General features: G+C 40.4%; 1 protein-coding gene across 10 annotated transcripts in view; it reads left to right on the top strand.

The window, feature by feature from the left end:
• Positions 1 to 17,500, top strand: part of SP100 (SP100 nuclear antigen) — a 133,334-nt gene that overhangs the window by 72,146 nt on the left and 43,688 nt on the right. For 9 of the 10 annotated variants that reach the window (XM_050751086.1, XM_050751082.1, XM_050751088.1 and 6 more), the window contains 2 exons: positions 11,125 to 11,169; positions 15,155 to 15,229. In XM_050751086.1, the coding sequence (XP_050607043.1) occupies positions 11,125 to 11,169; positions 15,155 to 15,229 (120 nt within the window). The remainder of the gene's footprint in view (positions 1 to 11,124; positions 11,170 to 15,154; positions 15,230 to 17,500) is intronic. The other variant, XM_050751085.1, reaches the window with a different exon arrangement.

The raw sequence follows: 17,500 nt of genomic DNA, 5'->3' as shown, positions 1-17,500 counted from the left end.
AGAGTTTTGAGCTGGGGAATATAATCTGAATTATGTTTTGAGGACATGCTCTGGATTCTACATGGATAATAGACTTTAGGAGGGCAAGAATGGGACAGGAGTAAGGAGGCTGTTGCAATGATCTCAGAAGGGTGACAGTGAGTTGGACTAAGTTGGTAGCAGTGGAAGCATTCAAAAGTGGGTAGATTCTGAAAATACAGATATGTGTGTGTATGTATTCATATACACATATACAGTCAATTCTCATTATTCCTGGTAGTTCTATTCTATAAAGTCACCATGAACACAGACTTAGCAAATATTGGACCATTGCTTCTAGTAGAAATAGAGAATAAGGTTTTTGGAAGCCTCTACTCGTATTTTCATCAACTGATCAATACATAACCTTGTTTTATATATGTTTCTGTATAAAGACACCTTATGTAATATCACATTGATTCATTACTATTGAAGTCATATCCAATAGCACTATAACTCATGCCTGAACAAAGTTTATCTAACACATGTACTTTCTCTCCGGCGTCACAGCCTTCTTGTACTTAGGAACACTAGACAACTCTTCAGCATTACACTTGGGTGTCACTTAATATCGTGAAATTACCAACAAAAAGCACAAAAACACACACAAAAAAGTGGCACTAAATAGATCACAAACGGACTCTTGTTTACAGTGTGAAAGCTGAAACAAGAAGGCAAAGCATCACCTTGTTTGACCTCAGCTAAGAGCATGCATAGGTGACTCAAATAATTTGCCACACTGCATGTCTGCCAATGACCAGGGAAGTGCCATGAGTATTGATTTGAGGGTTCACATAAATATGAACTAATAGACAAATTTGCAGATATGGAATCTGTGAATAATGAAGATTGTGTGTGTGTCAATTAGCTTTACTCCACTTTTTAAAAATCGATTGGTGGGATTGTGTTAAATTTATAAATAGACATAGGGAGAACTCCCGTCTTTATGATGCTGGACTGCCTCTCCAAGAACACGCCATGATCATCCATTTGTTCAGGAGTCCTCTGGGCCTTCAGTGGAGCTTTTATATTTATTTCCTGCATGTGGGTGGGTGATGCAGACTTTCTTTATGTTTAGTCTGAGCTTTGGTGGCAGTGTGCTTTCGCTGCTATTATAAATTAGGTCTTCCCTTGCATTATATCTTTTAACTGGTTTTTACTCCCATATAGGAAAGCTACTCATTTGTATATCTTAATTTTGAAACTTACTAACTTTTCCTATTATGATAGTATATTTTTAATTGCTTCTCTTGGGTTTTCCAGGTATATAATCATATAATCTGCTTTACTTTTTTGTACTTGTTCTAACTTTTCTGAGGCAGATGTTTAATTCAACTGGTGTCTTTTTTTTCCCCACAGGTTCATTATTTAAGGCTATTTATTGGTTTGGTTTGGTTGTTTTTAGAGATAGAGATCCTGGTCTGTCACTCAGGCTGGAGTGCAGTGGTGTAATCATAGCTCACTACAGCCTTGAACTCCTCAGCTTAAGTGATCTTCCCACTTCAACCTCCCAAGTAGCTGGGTTACAGGCACGTGGCATCAGGTCTCACTATTTTATTTTATTTTATTTTATTTTATTTTATTTTATTTTATTTTATTTTAGAGATGGGGTATCACTATGTTGCCTAGGCTAGTCTTGAACTCCTGGCCTCAAATGATACACCCATCTTAGCCTCCCAAGTAGCTGGAGGACAGGCATGAGCTAGCATGCCCAGCTAAGACTTTTCCCCTCCCTTTGGGCACTGTATTAACAATCTTCCATAGCTTCTCATAGGTAATGTTTTTTATTATTGTTATTTGCTAAATAGCCTGCAATTTGGATTTGTATTTCCTCTTTGACACAGTTATTTAAGAGGGGGTGGGGAAAATGTGTATACTCTATTTTCTGGCTACGGAGTTCAACATGTATCAATCATATTGATCCTGCTAAATAAATCACTTGGGTCTTCCATCCTTTTCTGTTTTCTACACTGATCTCCTATGGGCTGAAAGAAGCAAAAATAAAGTCTTCTATCAATAGTGTGTTTCTACCCATTTCTTATTGCATCTCCTATAATTTCTACTTTCTTAAAACTTTTTGGTCTGAATTACATGGTCCCTGACTTCTTTTACTGATGTATACTGAATATATGTTTGCCTATATATTTATTTTCAATGTTTTATATGTTTTTAAATGAGTCTTTCATGCATGATAAAATCTTGGTTTTTACTTTGTAGTTAAATCTCTCAAAATTTCTTTTTTAAATAAGTGAGTTAAGCCCATTTACTTTTATTGATAGAACCAAGATGTTTGATTTTGTTTTAGTCACATTGGTTTATATTATATATTCTAGGGATTTGGATTTTTTTAAGTCAACACTCTGCATTCTGTCTTCTATGCATTTTATGTGCATGTGTGTACTTCCGATACTAAGGAATATTTGCACTTTTCTTCTAGTGGTTACAACTAACTAGTGGCTACCTAGCTGAGACTATCTGTATTAGTCTATTCTCACACTGTTGTAAAGTGTGAGAATAAATTACCTGAGACTGGGTAATTTATTTTAATAAAGAGGTTTAATTGACTCACAGTTCCACACGGCTGGGAGGCCTCAGGAAACTTAGAATCGCAGCAGAAGGTGAAGGGGAAGCAAGCACATCTTACCATGGCAACCCAGGAGAGAGGGTGAGCTAAAGGGAAGTGCCACAGTTTTTTTTGTTTGTTGCTTGGTTGTGGTTTTTTTTTTTTTTTTTTTTTTTTGAGACGGGGTCTTGCTCTGTCACAGGCTGGAGTGCAGTGGCACTATCGCGGCTCACTGCAAGCTCTGCCTCCCGGGTTCACGCCATTCTACTGCCTCAGCCTCCTGAGTAGCTGGGACTACAGGCGTGCGCCACCATGCCCGGGTCATTTTTTGTAGTTTTAGTAGAGACAGGGTTTCACCGTGTTAGCCAAGATGGTCTTGATCTCCTGACCTCGTGATCTGCCCGCTCAGCCTCCCAAAGTGCTGGGATTACAGGCGTTTTTGTTTGTGGTTTATTTGTTTGTTTTTTAAGTTCTGGGGTACATGTGCGGAATGTGCAGGTTTGTTACATAGGTATACATGTGTCATGGCGGTTTGCTGTATTGACCCGTCCTCTAAGTTCACTCCCCTCACCTCCCACTCCACAACAGGCCCTACTGTGTTCCTCTCCCTGTGTCCATGTGTTCTCATTGTTCAACTCCCACTTGTGAGTGAGAACATACAGTGTTTGGTTTTCTGTTCCTGATCAGTTTGCTAAGGATGATTGCTTCCAGCTTCATCCATGTCCCTGCAAAGCACATGATCTCATTCCTTTTTATGGCTGCATAGTATTCCATGGTGTATATGTACCACATTTTCTTTATCCAGTCTATCATTGATGGGCATCTGGTTTGGATCCATGGCTATGCTATTGCAAATAGTGCTGCAATAAACATACGTGTGCATGTGTCTTTATAGTAGAATGATTTATATTCCTTTGGGTATATACCCAGTAATGGGATTGCTAGGTCAAATGGTATTTCTGGTTCCAGATCCTTGAGGAATCGCCATACTGTCTTCCACAATGGTTGAACTAATTTACATTCCCACCAACTGTGTAAAAGTGTTCCTATTTATTCACAGCCTCACCAGCAGCTGTTGTTTCTTGACTTTTTAATAATTACCATTCTGACTGGTGTGAGATGGTAACTCATTGTGGTTTTGATTTGCATTTCTCTAATTTTAGGTTCAGTGATGTTGAGCATATTTTCATGTTTGTTGGCCACATAAATGTCTTCTTTTGAGAAATGTCTTTTCATATCCTTTGCCCACTTTTTGATGGTGTTGTTTGTTTTTTTCTTGTAAATTTGTTTAAGTTCCTTGTAAATTCTAGATATTAGACCTTTGTCAGATGGATAGATTGCAAAAATTTTCTCACATTCTGTAGACTGCCTGTTCGTTCTGATGATCGTTTCTTTTGCTGTGTAGAAGCTCTTTAGTTTAATTAGATCTCATTTGTCAATTGTGGTTTTTGTTGCAATTGCTTTGGGCGTTTTTGTCCTGAAGCCTTTGTCCATGCCTGTGTCCTCAATGTTTTGCCTATGTTTTCTTCTAGGGTTTTTATGGCTTTGGGTTATACATTTTAAGTCTTTAATCCATCCTGAGTTAATTTTTGTATAAGGCATAAGGAAAGGGTCCAGTTTCAGTTTTCTACATATGGCTAGCCAGTTTTCCCAGCACCATTTATTAAATAGGAGATCCCTTCCCCATTACTTGTCTTTGTCAGGTTTGTCAAAGATCAGATGGTTATAGATGTGTGGTGTTATTTCTGAGGTCTCTGTTCTGTTCCATTGGTCTATGTGTCTGTTTTGGTACCAGTACCTTGGTGTTTTGATTACTGTAGCACTGTAGTATAATTTGAAGTCAGCTAGGGTGATGCCTCCAGCTTTGTTCTTTTTGCTTAGGATTGTCTTGGCTGTATGGGGTCTTCCTTGATTCCATATGAAATTCAAAGTAGTCTTTTCTAATTCTGTGAAGAATGTCAATGGTAGTTTGATGGAAATGGCATTTAATCTATAAATTACTTTGGGCAGTATGGTCATTTTCATTATATTGATTCTTCCTATCCATGAGGTTGGAATGTTTTTTCATTTGTTTGTGTCCTCTTTTATTTCCTTGAGCAGTGATTTGTAGTTCTCCTTGAAGAGGTCCTTCACATCCTTTGTTAGCTGTATTCCTAGGTATTTTATTCTTTTTGTAGTGATTATAAATGGGAGTTCATTCATGATTTGGCTCTCTGCTTGCCTATTGATGGTGTAAAAGAATGCTTGTGATTTTTGCACATTGATTTTGTATCCTGAGATTTTGCTGACATTCCTTATCAGTTTAAGGAATTTTGAGGCTCAGATGATGGGGTTATCTGAATATAAAGTCATGTCATCTGCAAGTATAGACAATCTGACTTCCTCTTTCCCTATTTGAATACTCTTTATTTCTTTCTCTTGCCAGAACTTCCAATACTATGTTGAACGGGAGTGGTGAGAGGAGGGCATCCTTGTCCTGGGCCGGTTTTCAAAGGGAATGCTTCCAGCTTTTGCCCATTCAGTATGATATTGGCTGTGGGTTTGTCATAAATAGCTCTTATTATTTGGAGGTATGTCTCATCAATACCTAGCATATTGAGAGTTTTTTTGTTTGTTTGTTTGGGTTTTTGTTGTTGTTTGAGACGGAGTCTCACTCTGTTGCCCAGACTGGAGTGCAGTGGCATGATCTCAGCTCACTGCAGGCTCCACCTCCCGGGTTCACACCATTCTCCCACTTCAGCCTCCCAAGTAGCTGGGACTACAGGCACCCGCCACCACGCCTGGCTCATTTTTTGTATTTTTAGTAGAGACAGTGTTTCACCATGTTAGCCAGGATGGTCTCAATCTCCTGACCTCATGATCCACCTGCCTTGGCCTCCCAAAGTGCTGGGATTACAGGTGTGAGCCACCACGTCTGGCCAAGGGTTTTTAACAGGAAGGGATGTTGAATTTTTTCAAAGACCTTTTCTGCATCTATTGAGATAATCATGTGGTTTTTGTCTTTGGTTCTGTTTATGTGATGGATTACATTTATTGATCTATGTATGTTGAACCAGCCTTGCATCCCAGGGATGAAGCCGACTTGATCATGATGGATAAGTTTTTTAATGTGCTGCTGGATTCAGTTTGACAGTATTTTATTGAGAATTCTTGCATCAATGTTCATCAGGGATATTGGATGGAAGTTTCCTTTTTTTATTGTGTCTCTGCCAGGTTTTGGTATCAGGATGATGCTGGCTTCATAAAATGAGTTAGGGAGGAGTCACTCATTTTCAATTTTTTGGAATAGTTTCAGAAGGAAAGGTACCAGCTACTCTTTGTACCTCTGGTAGAATTTAGCTGTGAATCAGTCTGGTCCTGGGCTTTATTTGGTTGGTGGACTGTTAATTACTGCCTCAATTTCAGAACTTGTTATTGGTCTATTCAGGGATTCGATTTCTTCCTGGTTTAGTCTTGGGAGGGTGTATGTTTCCAGGAATTTATCCGTTTCTTCTAGATTTTCTAGTTTGTGTAGAGGTGTTTGTAGTATTCTCTGATGGTAGTTTGTACTTCTGTGGGGTCAGTGGTGATATCCCCTTTATCATTTTTTATTGTGTCTATTTGATTCTTCTCTCTTTTCTTCTTTATTAGCCTATCTAGCAGTCTATCTATTTTGGTAATTTTTTCAAATAACCAGCTCCTGGTTTTTTGGATTAGTTTGCTCTTGTCTCTCTGGCTCTTTTAATTGTGATATTAGGGTATTGATTTTAGATCTTTCTAGCTTTTCGATGTGGGCATTTAGTGCTATAAATTTCCCTCTTAATATTGCTTTAGCTGTGTTCCAGAGATTTTGGTACACTGTCTTTTTGTTCTCATTAGTTTCAAAGAACTTCCTGATTTCTGCCTTAATTTCGTTATTTACCTAGGAGTCATTGAGGAGCAGATTGTTCAATTTCCATGTAATTGAGTGGTTTTGAGTGAGTTTCTTAGTCCTGAGTTCTAATTTGATTGTGCTGTGGTCTGAGAGAGTGTCTGTTACAATTTCAGTTCTTTGCACTTGCTGAGGAGTGTTTCACTTCCAATTATGTGGTCGATTTTAGAATAAGTACCATGTGACACTGAAAAGAATATATATTCTGTTGATTTAGGGTGGAGAGTTCTGTAGATGTCTATTAGGTCCACTTGATCCACAACTGAGTTCAAGTCCTGAATATCCTTAATTTTCTGTCTCATTGATCTGTCTAATATTGACAGTGGGGTGTTACAGTCTCCCACTATTATTATGTGGGAGTCTAAGGACTTGTTTTATGAATCTGGGTACTCCTGTATTGGGTGCATATATATTTAGAATAGTTAGCTCTTCTTGTTGAATTTTTCCCTTTACCATTATGTAATGCCTTTCTTTGTCTTTTTTGATCTTTGTTGGTTTAAAGTCTGTTTTGTCAGAGACTAAGATTGCAACCTCTGCTTTTTTTTTTTTTTTTCTTTCTATTTGCTTGGTAAATTTTCCTCCATTCCCTTATTTTGAGCCTATGCATGTCTTTGCAGGTGAGATGGGTCTCCTGAATACAGCACACCAATGGGTCTTGACTCTTTATCCAATTTGCCAGTCTGTGTCTTTTAATTGGGGCATTTAGCCCATTTACATTTAAGGTTAGTATTGTTATGCATTAATTTGATCTTGTCATCAAGATGCTATCTGGTTATTTTGCACAGTAGTTGATGCAGATTTTTCATAGTGTCATTGGTCTTTATATTTTAGTGTGTTTTGCAGCGGCTGGTACTGGCTTTTTCTTTATTTATTTAGCACATCTTTCAGGAACTCTTGCAAGGCAGGCCTAGTAGTAACAAAATCCCTCAGCATTTGCTTGTCTGAAAAGGATTTTATTTCTCCTTCACTTATGGAGCTTAGTTTGGCTGGATATGAAATTCTGTATTGAAAATTTTTTTCTTTAAGAATAATGAATATTGGCACCCCATCTCTTCTGGCTTGTAGAGTTTCTGTTGAGAGGTCTACTGTTTAGTCTGATGGGCTTCCCTTTGTAGGTGACCTGGCCTTTCTCTCTGGTCTTTCCTTCATTTGGACCTTGGAGAATCTGATGATCATGTGTCTTGGGATTGACCTTCTCATGGAGTATCTAGGTGGTGTTCTCTGTATTTCCTGAATTTGCATGTTGGCCTGCCTTGCTAGGTTGGGGAAGTTCTCCTAGATAATATCCTGAAGTATGTTTTCCAGCTTGTTTCCATTTTTCCCATCTCTTTCAGGTACTCCAATCAATCGTAGGTTTGGTCTTTTTATAAAGTCCCATATTTCTTGGAGGCTTTATTCAATGAAGCACAATGACTGTCCCTTGGTGTAGGAGGTGTGCTTTGCTGGGGGGAAACCAAGTTGTCTGGGCTGCCTGGATTCCTCAGAACTACCAGGAGGAAAGGCTAAGTCTGCTGGTTCATGGAGACTGTGGCCTTTTCTCTATGGGCTCAGGCCCAAAGAGATATGGGTTCTGTCCCTGAGCCTCTGGCTGGAGTTATTGGAGTTCCTGCAGGGAAGCCCCATCCAGTGAGGAAGGATGAGTCAGGGTCAGGCCTGAAGAGGCACTCTGGCTGCAGTAGGCCACAGCCAGTGTGTTGGGCTTTGGGGGACACATCTTGGGACCAAGCCGCCAGTCTCCCTTGCTCCAGCTGAGGAAAAGCATGGCCTGGAGCTGTGGAGATGGATGCCACCCTTCCCCTGCCAAGGGAACTTAGCGTTTTAGGCAGTTGTGAGTTCCAGTGCTGGCTGCTGAAGTGCCACATTTTTAAACCACCAGATCTTGTGAGAACTCACTATCATAAGATCAGCAAGGGGAAAATCTGCCCCTGTGATCCAATCACCTTCCACCAGGCCCCTCCCCCAACACATGGGGATTGCAATTCGACATGAGGTTTGGAGACACAGAGCCAGACCATATCATTATACTTTCAGCCTTCCTTGCAGTTCACTGTGACCATGTCATTAGGTTCTAGCCAACGGCATATGAGCGGAAGATATGTGAGCCACCTCTGAGTCTTTCCCTTGAAATAAATGAATGGGTAAGCAGCCCACACTCATTTCGTATTTTCTCAGTGGTTAGGAGCGTATACTTCCAATTTAAAGAAGGTTTGCATTTTGTTCTAGTGATTACTTTTAGGATTACCTTTATATGATTCCTTTGGTGCTCTATTTTAGACAGTACCCTTTAGTTTCCCACCCAGAAGATTTATAAAATCAGCCTGTGTGCCATTCCATTGTCCAGTCTTTTTCCTCTCCCACCCAATTTTAGGCCATGACATCACCATGTTTACCTTTCAGCCATTAGCCTTGCTTTACATCAACACAATACCTTTGGACTCCTACCTTTAAAATAAACAAAGAACTTGCTCTACAGCCTATTTTTGCTTTCTCCTCCCTGTTTTTTGTTTGTTTGTTTGTTTGTTTTGTTTTGTTTTGTTTGAGACAGGGTCTCACTCTGTCACCCATGCTAGAGGGCAGTGGTGCAATATTAGCTGCAACCTCTAACTCCTGGGCTCCAGTGATCCTCTTACCTCAGCCTCCTGAGTAGTTAGGACTGCAGGTGTGCACCACCATAGCTTGCTAATGCTTTCAAATTTTTTGTAGAGACGAGGTCTTGCTAGGTTGCCCAAGCTGGTCTCAAACTTCTGGCTTCAAGTGATCTTTCCACCTATGCTTCCCAAAGTGCTGGGATTACAGGCATGAGCCACTGCACCTAACCCTTCTCCTCATATTTTTTGTTATTATACTATTTCTATATTGTCAGAGCATATGCACTTCATATTCTCATCTGTCACCCTACTGCCCACTTTTATTTTGGTCCTTTTGCCAGAATTTTCAGCTCTACCTTAGTTTGCTGAAGTAATGAGGACTCAGAAACTACATTCCAAGAATTTTTCTGTTCAAATTTGTTTGTGTTATTTATACCTGAAAAATAGTTTGCTCATTCTTTATTTCTAGAAATATCTTACAAGTTTTTCTCCACTTTCCTGTGGCATTAAATGTTGCTGTGGAAAATTTTGTGGCCAATAAGTCTCCCTTGAAAATAACTTTTTGCCTACACTGCCCATTCAATTATTTCTTTATCTTTAAAGTCCAATAAATGTGTTGGAAATATATCTCAGTGTTGGCTATTTTGGGTCAATTTCTCTGTGACAGGGTGAAGAGATAGGTACTTTTGATGTAAACATTTCAATTTACATTATAATTGCACAAACTTTTTTCATTAAGTATTTCTTCTATTATTTTGATTTTCTGCTTTGGGAACTCCAATAATTTGTTCACTTACATTGATTATTTTCTCTCTAATTTTTATTTTATGTTATTTTATTTTTGAAAGAGTGTCTCACTCTGTCACCCGGGCTGGAGTGCAGTGGAGTCATCTCAGATCACTGCAACCTCTGCCTCCCAGGTTCAAGTGATTCTCCTGCCTCAGCCTTCCGAGTAGCTGGGACTACAGGCATGTGCCGCCATGCCAGCTAATTTTTTTATTTGTAGGAGAGACGGGGTTTCGCCATGTTGGCCAGGCTGGTCTCAAACTCCTGAGCTCAGGTGATCCACCTGCCTCAGCCTCCCAAAGTGCTAAGATTACAGGGGTGAGCCACTGCGCCCAGCTTGATTTCTAATTTGTTTAATCATTCTTAAAATTTCTTGTTTCCTTTTCCTATTTCTGTAATATATGTCCTTCACTTTAATTTCTGAAATGCCTCATCTCCTTTATTTTTCTTCTAAATTTGTCTTCATTTCTCTGATTTTTTTTCTACTTATTTCTTAAGTTCTGGCTCTTATAAACACAATTACAGCCTTAGCTATTCAAAGCATGCCTCTGAATTCCATGAAGTGTACTTCACTGGTAATTTCTTAATTTTTTTATTTTATTTATTTATTTATTTATTGAGACTGAGTCTTACTCTAATGCCTAGACTGAAGTGCAGTGGCACAATCACAGTTCACTGCAATCTCCTCCTTCCAGGTTCAAGCAACTGTCCTGCCTCAGCCTCCCAAGTAGCTGGGGCTACAGGTGCATGACACCACTCCAGGCTAATTTTTGTATTTTTAGTAGAGGTAGGATTTTGCCATGTTGGTCAGGCTGGTCTCAAACTCCTGGCCTACAAGTGATCCACCCACCTTGGCCTCCCAAAGTGCTGGGATTCCAGGTACAAGCCACTGTGCCCGGCCATCACTGGTGATTTCTTAGACCTACTATTGTTTGACCCTCCTGGTACTCTTCTGCTGCTCCTGTCACCTCCTGCTTGATTTCAGCTACTTTAAAATCTTTCTTTATTGTGAATGATAAGACCACATATGGATATGTACAAGCATAGTGTAAATGACTAACACTGTGTGAAAACAGGTTGCTTTGTGGTTATTGGTTTCTCTGTGACAACAACCAAGATGGGATGTTGGTAGCCGAGGACTTAGCCCCACAAAAGTGGAAGGAAAACAAAATTAAATACTTGGAAACTATTGACATAAAAAGTGTGCAAATCTTTGTTTACAGTTATAGAGGATTATTTTCTTTCTTTTCTGTGTGCAGGAAAAAAGAGAAAACATATACTTAAAGTAAATGGTATCCAAAGAGGTAAGAAGAAATGTGGGAATTTACTCCTTTGAACTCGCTGTGGTCCTGTTCTTCCTGCCAGACTCCATCCTTGCTGCAGCCTCAAAATCTCCTATGGGCTGTGGTAGCTTGAGACCCAATGGATTATTTAGAGTACCAGCTAAGTCATTGTAACAAACAGATCCCAAAATACAGTGGCTTAAAACAAATAATCTAAGAGCCCAGAAGTGGTAGGCAGTCTGCCTTCCTTGACATGAGGTTTCCAACAGTGGGTCCACAAGAGCTGATCTGGTTGACATTGTCTCCCAACCAGTGGGAAAGAAAAAAAAAACTGACAAAAGAACCAGCCATTTGTTTATTTTAATAGAAAGACTCAGAAGTCTTCTGCCAACATCCCATTGGCCAAAACTTGGTTACATGGCCAGAGCTAGCTGCAAAGTGAGGCTGAGAAATGTAACGCTGGCCAGGCAGTCTTTGGTTCAGCTCTAAGTCTATTCTTATGGAAGAAGGAATGATTATGGGTGACAAATAGCAATATGCCTACTTGCCCTTCATGTTTGCCTCCAAAGTCACTGATTCCCTTAAATAAAGAGGAAAACTCAGACTCTCCATTGATTCAGATCCAGCCTTTTTGTCACCTGAGACTCTTTGGCAAGCACAGGAGCCGGAAGCTGAGAGGCATTACAGAGCTATGTGGGCAGAGACATGCCAGTCCTGATTAGGAAATGAGGCAACAGGAGGAAGTGTTAGAAAGGTGTGTTGTAACTAATACAGTCCGGGACAGAACATGAAGAAATAGACAGAGATAACTTGAATCAATTACATGGAAGCCAGAGTACTGGTGCCACATCAGATTGAAGCCTGAGAAACACGGGGTTATTTTATTTTATTTATTTATTTATTTTCTTTTTTGAGATGGAGTCTTCCTCTGTCACCCAGGCTGGAGTACAGTGCTACAATCTCAGCTCACTGCAACCTCCGCCTCCCAGGTTCAAGCAGTTCTCCTGCCTCAGCCTCCCAAGTAGCTGGGATTACAGGCTAATTTTTGTATTTTTAGTAAAGACAGGGTTTTGCCATGTTGGCCAGACTGGTCTTGAACTCCTGATCTCAGGTGATCCACCTGCCTCGGCCTCCCAAAATGCTGGGATTACAGGCAGTGAACCAAACTCAATCAGAGCATAGGCCACACTGGGCACTTGAAGATAAAAAAGATGTGACACTCCATTCTCTTCATCAGGTCTTGTGGATTTTATGTTTATTGCATTCCTCCTTTTCTTCCTCTTCTTTGTCTCTCCTTTATTTCCTTTCCTCTCCCGTTCTACTTATGTTTCTCTTGCATACCTTATTTAATTTTTTTGTTTTACATCTTGTAAAATATTTCTGGCAAGTTGATATGGCACTGTAGAGATGGCAGCACTTTTTCCTCTAGAGCTAAAGCATATTTGGATATATTTTTTCCCATGATTTCTAATTATTTCTGTCACTCATACACATATATACATATGTTTATATATGATATAACTATTTTCAAATCTAACTTTAAATATAACTCTACTATAAGTAAGTATATACATGTAATATTTCCAGCATCTCTGTCATTTTTATTTCTATACCTATCTGTCATCTTGGTTATATTCTAGTTTGTACTTACCCAGGTCTGAGATGTTTCTTCCTTCATGTTTTTACTGGTTTCTATGGAAGCCTCCCTACCTTAACTATTTTATTAAAATACTTGGATTTGTTAAGTCTAAGCAGAAATCACATTTATTCCTTCTACTTACTTTTCAAACCTGTTCTCTCAAATAGTTATTTTCTTGCCCATGAATGAAGTCTTAGGTAAGCCCTAGAACTATGCTAGTCCCTTTTAGCAGTAATATCTCATTTAATATTTAAAAGCCTGAGCTGATATAATATTAAAACTGGAAACCATGTGGTAGGGAAGCTGGGTGAAGTCAGCATTTCCTTTCATCCACACTTCCTCTCCACCTCCACTGAGTGTCTATTGCTTTCAACTAATTTGGGTCTAGGAGGAGGGGGAGAAAGAAGTGGACAGGAGCAGGAATGGCCCTCATACTATATAGCTTGGTGCAAAAGCAATTGTGGGTTTTGCCTTAAAAAAAAAAAAAAAGGAATAGCAAAAACTGCAATTACTTTTGCACCAACCTTACAGATTTTTGTGTCTCCGAGATATTGGTGGATGCATGAGCCATATTCATTTGTGAGTTCTTCAGAGACACTCAACTTAGAGAGAACCTCTCAACTGAAGTTCCCCTAATTCAGGAACTTCAACTGGCCGCTTACCAATTCCCTCAGTCTCCCAGCTCTGGGAGGTCCACACGACACTCCTGCTGGGGTCAACTCATCCACCCAAGTGATTCTCCCAGACAGAATATCTCTCAGGAAGAACTAAGTGAGCTCCTCCTTTCCCCAGGGAGACCTATAGGAATTATGACTCTTCAGACCCTCTCGACATTCTAGGATTGAGTCTATAAATGTCTCTGCCTTCCTCAAACTCCTGAAGGTGAAGATCAGTTACCTTGAAGTTGTAGTCTTCTCAGTTGCCTTAAGGAGGCAGGAGCAAGTTACTCAACTTCTATAGCAAGAACATGGTGTTAACTGTTAGCACTTGGGTAGGAAATCCAAGAATTGCCACACTACTTCCTGTGGGGTATTTGAGCAAGACAATTTGCATAGAATAATTACAAAGGAAGTCCCAAGAGCTCCATAGTATTAGCAGATCTTAAGCTCCAAATCTCCTTGTAAGTAGAACTCAAGTAAACTGAACTAAACTACTTGTACACCTCTAATTTGTTTGTCCTCAATGGACTTTGATGACAGGCGACTACAACAGGACCAAAGACATAGAGGGACAGGAAAAGAGTCTTTGTTTGTCTAAGATATCTATGGCTGGACAAGTTCAAATTGTGGCCAGGTCATAGAAAGAAAGAAAGGAAAGAAAAATACAGGGAGACAGCATGGGAAGGGAAAGAGGGAGGGAGGGAAGGATGAAGGGAAGGAGAGGAGGGGAGGGTGGGGAGGAGAGGAGAGGAGAGGAGAGGAGAGGAGAGGAGAGGAGAGGAGAGGAACTTTATGGCCTTGCCTGAGAGATCAGCACCTTGAGGAGAGGAGAGGAGAGGAGAGGAACTTTATGGCCTTGCCTGAGAGATCAGCACCTTTAAACATGGCACTCATGAGGTGCTCCTGCACATACCTCACTGTCTTTCTACCTACCCCCATCACCTCCTGAATCTAACAGCATACTCCCGAGATAGGGTTTCAATCAACCCTTTGTTAGTCCTAACCACGAGGCTTTCTGGGATTTGAATCTCTATACAAATTCCCCTTGGGCAATAGTCTCTTGGTTCGTTCCTTAGATCCTAATTTTTTGGCCAAACCTATGTGAATAAGGTCTTTGGTCATTTTCACTGTATTTTCAGCCTCAACGCCTTCACTGAGGGCTAAGATGGTGGCTGGTGTCTCACCATCAAAATGAGTGGGACAATCCAAATTCTTGCGTTGCTGCCATTGATTTCCTCACAACCAGAGGAAATCTGCAATGCTTCACTTCATTTTGCAATATCTGTATGCTGAAGTTTCTTCATTGGTAATAGGAGGAGTAAAAGTCTCTATCTCATAAATGAATTAGTAGATGTACATATCTTGTGTTCATGTCTAGCACATAATAAGCACTCAAGCCTTAGCCCTCATCATTGTTATTATTCTTACAGTATTCTTTGGGATGTAAATGAAACTGTCTTAAGTTCTTTTTAAAATTAATGTAGGGGGACAAATGAATTTGGATTAATGTCACAGTAAGGAAAAGAAAATCTAGGATGAACCCAGGTTAACCACCAAAGGCTTGGTCATTGCAAGGCTATGTGTTACGTATTTTTCTTTGTGTGTTAAGCTCTGGAAAAGTTATAGCTGAAGAAAATTTTTGAAAGCACTATTATATATAATGTGAGTTTTTTACACCATCCGTATTTATATTTTCCTATTTTCTCAGGGAGAAAGAAACACAGACATAGAAAACACTTAACTCGGAATAACAAAGTCCCAAAGGAAAGACGGCAACCAAGAGGTAAAAAAAAAATAATACATTTTAAATAAATAATGCGTAAATGTTCATGCTCTTAGTAAAAAACATTTTTTCCTAATTGCTTTATGTCGCTGTACTTACTGTTGAGAAATATATCAGATTTAGTCAAGTTCCAAGATATGTCAGGGAGAAAAAGATGATAACACCACAAACAAGTAGCTAGGTGATGAATCTGCAACCTGACCCCAGGGCCCAGGAGCTGCCTGCAGTGCTTCCTCTGCTGAACTGATAACTTTCAAGGCCAGAAATAGTTGTTGGCATAGAAACAAAAACAAAACAGACAAAACCCGTGTAATTCGAAAGTGATGTAGCTGTCCCTCCTCTTGCTTATCACCATGTGGTAATTGCGTGGACTTGGGTCTGCCCCAAGTAAATTACAGTTTACTTACCTGTAAAGTGAAATTAGGTCAGTTAGGCTAGACTGGCTGCCCTCCAAGGCCCATCCCAGCTTCCCATGTGGCTTCTCATTCCGTGGATCTCCTACAGGACTCAGTAAAAACCATAGACAGCCCCCTCTACTGCATCATCAGCACAGAGCCCTCATAGACTGTGCCTCTTCCCCAGTGTCACTGACTGGAAGGGTTGGAACAGCAGCTCAGCATCCTCAAGTTCATTTTAAGACCTTTACACCTGTTTCTACTAAGTCAGCTCTTCAGTCCCCACCTCTACCACATAGAGGCTCTGAAATGCAAAGCATCCTCCCTGTGCAATTTGCAGATGATTCTGGAACTCTGCTGAGCTGCTCCTTCAGCCAGGAGAAAGGTGCATGAAGGAGGAGGCAAACAGAGAAGACAGACACCATCTCCTGCCAGACTGCCTGTTGTTATCCTGCTCAAATTTACAGACAAATTTGTCATCTAAAAGAGTTTTGACACCTAAAACTCTTTCTCTGGCCACATAACTTCATATAGACTCTCTCTATATACATATATACATATATATGTGTGTGTGTGTGTGATATATATATATATATATATCTCCTTTGGCTATGAATTCCCCCACTAGAATGGCAGAAGCAGTGTATGCAACTGCATCTCCATAGTTGGTGGTGGCCAACCTGCTTGGGAATTAAGACACTGGATGGTCCTTCTAGAAGATACACAATCCACTGCTGTTCCCTCAGTGAGAGTATCTCTTAAAAACACCCAGTCCAGCTCCCATCCACGAGGTCTGCAGCAGACCATGGGGATCGTGCTTCTTCATTATTTCCCTGCTGGCTCCCAGCTCAGCCCTCTGGCACCCTTGACCCAACTAGCCATGACCTTCACCTTTGCGCTTCTCAGCAGTGAGTCTGAGAGTCTCTCATTCCCTGACATTCCCAGGGACAGAGGTCCATCTCCTGCTTAGACGTCTTTAAACCTTCTCATTTGGCGTGAGAGAAGGTGTCTGACAATTCTCTCCAGAGAAATGTGGCCTGTCTCATAAGGCCTGAAGGTGGGAAAGGCTGATGCTGGCAGAACCAGGCTCCCAATCCCCTACCATGTTCTTTGCAGACAGACTGGCATCTTGCCTTAGAATATAGAAGTACTGGGCTCCTATTGTGGCATTCTTGGATGTTGAGGCTTCTGCTAATACTCTGAGATAACCAAAGAATCACCTAAACATGGTGATATACTCTTTTGCCAAAAATGATTAGTCCCTGTTGTGAAAAAAATATATATTTTAAAATAGCCTTTAATTTTTTCTGACCATATTATTATTTTACATGGTTAATGTAGAATTAAAACGGATAGACCCAAGAACAATTAAATCCTACTGTGTCCAGGCATTTGACTGCCTGGATATACAATTGTAGTGAGGTGCTGGAGCCAGCGAACACACAAAGAACCACTGGAAAGCACAGTTCTGCAGCACTTTATTACACATGATCTCCTCCTCAGCCCAGATGTCTCCATACCAAGAGCGGGGAAGCAGTGCAATTAGCTTCTGGTGTTTTGCCCTGAAGTTGTTTGCCCTCAATAGGTTTTGATTGAAAGGAAATCCCTGCAGTCCAAGAAGGATTTAAACAGAGATAAACTGAGAGCAAGAGAATATATATTGACCAATAATGGCTAGGGCTGAACAGACCCAGATTATGGCCAGAGCTGGATCTCCAGTTTGACCACTTTATGGGAAAGAAGAAAGCAGACAGAGAACAAGTGTCTTTTGATGGAACTGTGGGGAGAAGGGAGAGTTGGGGGAAGGAGGAGAGAAGAGTTAGAAGTGGCCAGTTTTCCTGGGTGCACCTGCAACTTGATCATCATGAGTGACAGG

The sequence above is a fragment of the Macaca thibetana genome, chromosome 12 (genome assembly GCF_024542745.1).
Source record: "Macaca thibetana thibetana isolate TM-01 chromosome 12, ASM2454274v1, whole genome shotgun sequence".
Lineage (NCBI taxonomy): Eukaryota > Metazoa > Chordata > Mammalia > Primates > Cercopithecidae > Macaca > Macaca thibetana.
The sequence above is the reverse complement of the archived record's forward strand: the minus strand, read 5'-3'. Positions and strand labels throughout refer to the sequence as shown.